This window comes from Lithobates pipiens, unplaced genomic scaffold (genome assembly GCF_037356315.1).
Source record: "Lithobates pipiens isolate NorthernLeopardFrog02 unplaced genomic scaffold, aLitPip1_a1.2 Scaffold_19, whole genome shotgun sequence".
NCBI lineage: Eukaryota > Metazoa > Chordata > Amphibia > Anura > Ranidae > Lithobates > Lithobates pipiens.
In genome coordinates this window covers 421,740,044-421,746,825 of record NW_027507764.1, presented here as the reverse complement: position 1 = coordinate 421,746,825, position 6,782 = coordinate 421,740,044, and the positions used below count along the sequence as shown (strand labels likewise).

The 6,782-nt window shown below is 43.0% G+C and overlaps 1 protein-coding gene across 3 annotated transcripts in view; it reads left to right on the top strand.

Moving 5' to 3' along the window:
- Positions 1-4,143: 4,143 nt before the first annotated feature.
- The window catches only part of SLC35D4 (solute carrier family 35 member D4), a 169,891-nt gene continuing 167,252 nt past the window's right edge, over positions 4,144-6,782 (top strand). For all 3 annotated transcript variants that reach the window (XM_077492571.1, XM_077492572.1, XM_077492573.1), the window contains exon 1: positions 4,144-4,364. In XM_077492571.1, coding sequence (XP_077348697.1) covers positions 4,293-4,364 — 72 coding nt within the window. In that variant the 5' untranslated portion in view covers positions 4,144-4,292. The remainder of the gene's footprint in view (positions 4,365-6,782) is intronic.

Sequence of the window (6,782 nt, the reverse complement as noted above, 5' to 3'; positions counted from 1 at the left end):
TATGACATACTATCCTATATGTTATAGATCATTATATGACATACTATCCTATATTATATACTGTCATATATGTTATAGATCATTATATGACATACTGTCCTATGTGTTATACATCATTATATGAAATACTATCCTATATGATATAGATAATTATATGACATACTATCCTATATGTTATAGATCATGATATGACATACTGTCCTATATGATATAGTTCATTTTATGACATACTATCCTATATGTTATAGATCATTATATGACATACTTTCCAATGTGTTATAGATCATTATTTGACATATTGCCCTATTATTCTAAATCATTATATGATCTATATTCAGCCATTCACAGAGAGCTTTGTATTTTATGAATGAATATGGGGTTTCCTTTGATTGGCTGAGGTAGCAATTGTGAAGTCATTCACCTGATTCTCGACCAATTAGAGGAAATCTTGTATTTATTCAGAAAAAACAAAGCTCCCTATGAATGGCTGAGCAGAACCTGAATAGAGGAGGAAGAAGGGGGCGTGTCTCCATCAGATCACCTTTATTGCAGCTGAGCCCAGAGCTACAAGGCTGCTAAACCCCCCTCAGCTTCTAAAAATTCAACAGCAGGAAGAGCACGGGGCAGCCCTGCAGTGAAGATATCCACAGAATCCAGCAGCCTGCACATTGTGGGACATTCTTCATTAGAGATAGGTAAAGCTGGTAACTAAACATCAGCTTTAATTTGATTTAAACCCCAATAAAAGGCTGCTGCCTTATTTCTTTCACTATTTATGTCTAGTTTGTTTATTATTAAGCTCATTTCTTTTACAGGTTTGTGGGTAAGTGTTGTGGGATGTTCAATCACATGCAAGCTATCTGGACACCAAAAACAGGGCTGTAGGAAGGCATGGAGACACAATGGAATCCCCCCAAGGTGAGAGGGAAGACCCAACTTTGACAGCTGTCTCAAGTGTCCTCACTGAGAGATCAAACCTTTACTCCCTGTTTTATAGACAGCTGTCACATTTTAAACACTTGCTGGCCATATACAGTATCTCACAAAAGTGAGTACACCCCTCACATATATATATAATGTTTGGGGGTTCTAAGTAATTTTGTAGAAGAAAAAATATTTTAACTTGAAAGCAACAAATGTCCGAAAAATGTTTAGTGTTTAAGTGGTTAAACTTTTTTCACTCACACACAAAGTCTATTCCATTGACAAATTGTTACAATGTTTATACTTGAGTTCAACTGATAAAGAATGTTGTGATTATTGGAAGACTGCCCGGTTTTTCTCTTCCTTTCTTTTGAGGGCTGTGGCTAAGAAGAGCAGAGAGAATTCCCTTGCATAGAAAGAATTGTGAAACACTTTCGTCAATATCCCGATAACGATTCTTGACGATTAATTGTGCAGCTCCAGTGTACAGCTTGTATAACAGTGTAAATTTGCTGCCCCCCTTTAAAATAACTCAACACACAGCCATTAATGTCTAAACCGCTGGTAACAAAAATGAGTACACCCCCAAGTGAAAGTTCCCAAATTGGGCCCAATTAGCCATTTTCCCTACCCAGTGTCATGTGACTTGTTAGCGTTACAAGGTCTCATGTGTGAATGGGGAGCAGGTGTGCTAAATTTGGTGTTATTGCTCTCATTCTCTCATACTGGTCACTGGAAGTTCAACATGGCTCCCCATGGCAAAAGAACTCTCTGAGTATATCAAAAAAGAATTGTTGCTCTACATAAAGATGGCCTAGGCTATAAAAAGATTGCCAAGACCCTGAAACTGAGCTGCAGCATGGTGGCCAAGACCATACCGCGGTTTAACAGGACAGGTTCCACTCAGAACAGGCTTTGCCATGGTCAGCCAAAGAAGTTGAGTACACTTGCTCAGCGTCATATCCAGAGGTTGTCTTTGGGAAATAGACGTATGAGTGCTGCCAGCATTGCTGCAGAGGTTGAAAGGGTGGGGGGTCAGCCTGTCGGTGCTCAGACCATGCGCCACACGCTGCATCAAATTGTTCTGCATGGCTGTTGTCCCAGAAGGAATCCTCTTCTAAAGAAAGCCCCCAAACAATTTGCTGAAGACAAGCAGACTAAGGACATGAATTACTGGAACCACGTCCTGTGGTCTGATGAGACCAAGATAAATGTTTTTGTTTCAGATAGTGTCAAGCGTGTGTGGAGGCAACCAGGTGAGGAGTTCAAAGACAAGTGTGTCTTGTCTACAGTCAAGCATGGTGGTGGGAGTGTCATGGTCTGGGGCTACACGAGTTCTGCCAGCACTGGGGAGCTACAGTTCATTGAGGGAACCATGAATGCCAACATGTACTGTGGCATACTGAAGTAGCGTATGATCCCCTTCCTTCAGAGACTGGGCCGCAGGGCAGTATTCCAACATGATAACGACCCCAAACACACCTCCAAGATGACCACTGCCTTGCTAAAGAAGCTGAGGGTAAAGGTGATGGACTGGCCAAGCACGTCTTCAGACCTAAACCCTACTGAGCATCTGTGGGGCATCCTCAAACAGAAGGTGGAGGAGTGCAAAGTCTCTAACATCCACCAGCTCTGTGATGTCGTCATGGAGGAGTGGAAGAGGACTCCAGTGGCAACCTGTGATGCTCTGGTGAACTCCACGTCCAAGAGGATTAAGGCAGTGCTGGAAAATAATGGTGGCCACACAAAATTGTGATACTTTGGGCCCAATTTGGATATTTTCACTTAGGGGTGTACTCACTTTTGTTGCCAGCGGTTTAGACATTAATGGTTGTGTGTTGAGTTATTTTGAGGGGGCAGCAAATTTTCACTGTTATACAAGCTGTACACTCACTAGTTTACATTGTTGCAAAGTGTAATTTCTTTAGTGTTGTCACATGAAAAGATATAATAAAATATTTTGTGAGATACTGTATTGTAGATATAAAAAGAAAAATAAATACAGCACTAAACCTAAATCTACACTAGTAGATTTACAAGATACACATAAACACAATAAGATAACCAAAGGAAAAAGCCGCGCACATACATAAATACTATAGTAATATAGTATTTATGTATGTGCGTGGCTTTTTCCTTTTGTTATTGTATTGTAGATATACAGCGGCAAGGCAGCTCAGCTGCACCAGATCAGGTACCTAGTAAAAATTCCAGTATATATCCCATAATTTGTAGACTATACCTTTTGCACAAACCAATCAATATACGCTCATTGGAATTTTTTTATGAAGAATATGTAGCAGAATACATATTGGCCTAAATTTATAAAGAAATTTGATTGAAATATATATATATATATATATATTGGATATGTTTAGGGCTGGGTTCAAACTATTGTGAATTGGATGCGGGCAATAGCAGGACATTTTGACCGACTCTCTATGGAGCCGGTTCACATATCTCCGCTGCGGCTTCGGTGCGAATTTGCACAGAAGTCCTGTGCGTCTTTTGGTCCATTTCAGCTCTGAATTCAACCAAAAATGCGGGCTGAAATCGGAGCTGAAACGGTGAACGGGGATGCACCGGACCCCTGCTGTGAGCCGCATGCGAAGATAGTGTGAACCTAGCCTTATAGCAGAAAGTAAAAAATAATTTTTTTCTTTTTCAAAATTGTCTTTTTTTTTGTTTATAGTGCAAAAAACGCAGAGGTGATCAAATACCACCAAAACAAAGCTCTATTTGTAGCAAAAAAAGGACATCAATTTTATTTGGCTACAGAGTCGCACAACCGCACAATTGTCAGTTAAAGTAATGCAGTGCCTTTTTGCATAAAATGGCCTGGTCATAAGGGGGGGGGGGGTACATTTTCCAGAGGTGATTAAATCCCTCCTTATGTGATGTATGATGTCCCTTTCTTCTTCTATGAACTAAAAAATAAAGTTTTTGCTGGAGATCCACTTTGAACCATTTTACAAATAATCATTACAAATCTACTTTGCTGCCACTCCATTCCTTTCCTCTTTTTTTTTTTCGGTGGTGTTTCACTGGTGTGACCTTGTTTCTCCTGTCCTCCCCACTGACAGCACGATGTGATCTGACTGCTCCCCACCATAGATGATCCGACAAAGCAATCACCAGCCTCCTCTGGGTTCCCAGTGACTTAAATAGTGGGCGGAGATATGCAAATCTTCGCCCAGGTCCCGCCCACAATAAACAGAAGCGTGTGCAGGCAAAGGAAATGGCGTACGCTGATTGGAGGAGGCGCAGAGCAACGTGGAAGTGTCATGGCAGCTTGCTGCTGAGCCTTCTCCTGTGCTGATTGTATTGAAGGAATAAAGAGCGATCGGAGCGGTGGAATGCGGTGACAGATGTATTTTAGGGGACCCGTGGTGGGTCTCACCTTCTGCTTTTTCTATCTGGCCTCTTACTTCACAAACAAGGTGAGATGAGGGGGTGGAGGAGCACACATCTGTGCAGGGATGAGTGGAGGGAGGTGTGTGTGTGTAGGTGTTGGGAAGTTCACTTACAGAGCTGGGATACATGTGATTAGTAAAGTGATCAGATCTTCCAATGTCAGCTCAGGCTGGAAGCAGCTTACTGATGGGGGCTGTCAGGAGGTCATAGCTCTGTACACACTCAGGGTGGTACACCTGTGTACAGATAACAAGGTATAGGCAGCCAGGTGTGTGCCTTCATCTTGCCACTAGTCTGGCTGCCAGCATAAGTGCCCAACACTGTGTGCTAGTATATAGGGTAGTCTGATGGGTCTGATCGTTATAGCAGAAGAGCAATCATTCAAAATGCCTGTTCTCACCTATTTGTTGCATCTCTGTACTGCTGATCCCCCTGCTTCCTCTTTGCAGACACTTTGTTCAAACAGCCAGATGTGATCCTCTTTGAAATCCATGAGACAGGGTGACAATGCAGGTGCATAATGGGGAGGTAGAGGCAGAGCGTGGTTGTCATGCTATAAGGCACTGGTCATCAACCCTGTCCTCAGGGTCCACTAACAGGCCAGGTTTGCAAGATAACTGAAATACATCCCAGGTGAGATCATTTGCCACTCAGTGATTGCAGTATTGTAGTCTGCATCTCCCCAAGGTAATACATAAAACCTGGCCTGTTACTGGACCCTGAGGACAGGGTTGATGACCACTGCTATAAGGACTTCTATCATAGGACAGATTAACCTTTTCAATACCGGGCGCTTAAACACCTTCCTGCCCATAACAATTTTGAGCTTTCAGCACTGTTGCACTTTGAATGACAAATGCTACACTGTACCCAAATGAAATTTTTATCATTTTTTCCCCACAAATAGAGCTTTCTTTTGGTGGTATTTGATCACCTCTACGTTTTTTTATTTTTTGCTAAACAAATAAAAAAAGAAATTATTTTTTTGTTTCAGTTTCAAAACTTTGTAAATAAGTATGTTTTCTCCAGAACCGATGGGCACCAATGAGGTGAAACCAATGAAGTGGCACTGATGAGGTGGCATCGATGGACACTGATATGTGGCACAAATTTGCACTGATAGCTGCCACGAATTGGCATGGATAGGTGACACTGATGGGCACTGATAGGTGGCACTGATAGGCGGCATTGTATTATACTGTACTGATGGATGCCAATCAGTGCCAAACAATCATGCATGCCAATCGGTGATAACCATTGTGGGCACTGATTGGCATCCATTGTGGGCACTGACTGGCATCCCTGGTGGTCTAGGGTGGCATACCTGGTGCTGGGCATCCCTGGTGGTCTGGTAGCGTCCCTGGTGGTCCAGTGTAGGCATCCTCGGGGGGGGGGGGGCTGCGCTGCGCTGATAATCGATCAGCACAGACCCCCCCCCCCTGTCAGAGGAGCAGCCGATCGGCTTTCCTCTACTAGTGTCTGACAGACGTGAGTGAGGAAAAGCCGATCACCGGCTCTTCCTATTTACACTGTGATCAGCTGTGATGACATCCAGTCAGGATTTTGAAACCACTTTCCTAGCCATGCTTCTGCTATAGGGCGGGCGGCAAGTGGTTAATATAAGTGCTCAACCTGTGGCCCTTCTAGCTGTTGCAGAACTACAAGTCCCATCATGCCTCAGCCTTTGGGAGTCATGCTTGTAACTGTCAGCCTTGCCATGCCTCATGGGACTTGTAGTTCTGCAACTGCTGGAGATACTTAGAAAAAGGAGGCAGGTGCTCTGAAATGTGTTATACACACCCCCCTTTTCACCCTCTATGGAGGCTACTTTGATCCAGTTAGCCTGCAGACACCTTCAGGCGGTCCTGGAGTCTTTGCATGACAACTGTTTGTGCTGGCTGGCTGTGCTGCTCTTCAGTTTGCTTACCCATATGTAGGTGTGCTTTTATTAAATGATCTATGCTCATATTGATGTTTGGGCTGTGGCCACGTTTGTTTTTTTTACATGTTATTGAGGATTCCCAGACCTGATGAGCCCTGCCGCACCACAATCTGAGCCGTTATCCATCCGTTTTTTTTTTTTTTTTTTTTTTTATACCACTCGCATCTTCTGCTACGATATATATCCCACATAGACCTTCACTAAGGCTGATAATTGATGTATTCCACCCTGATCCATCCCACTGAAACCCAAGACTCCATAGGAGTACTCGACTTGGAGCCTCTCTGCTACATTGTAACCCTTTTTCATGCAGAGGCATGATGGGACTTATAGTTTGCAACAGCTGTAGGTCCGCTAATTGCATATCCCTGCCCTAGAGAATAAAATAGAGGTAGTTGCAATTTTTCTATGACACACAATATTACCGCACAGGTCTAGGAAACGCAAAATTTCATTAAAAAACACACTAACGTGAATTGTAGGGCAAACAAACGCAATAAAT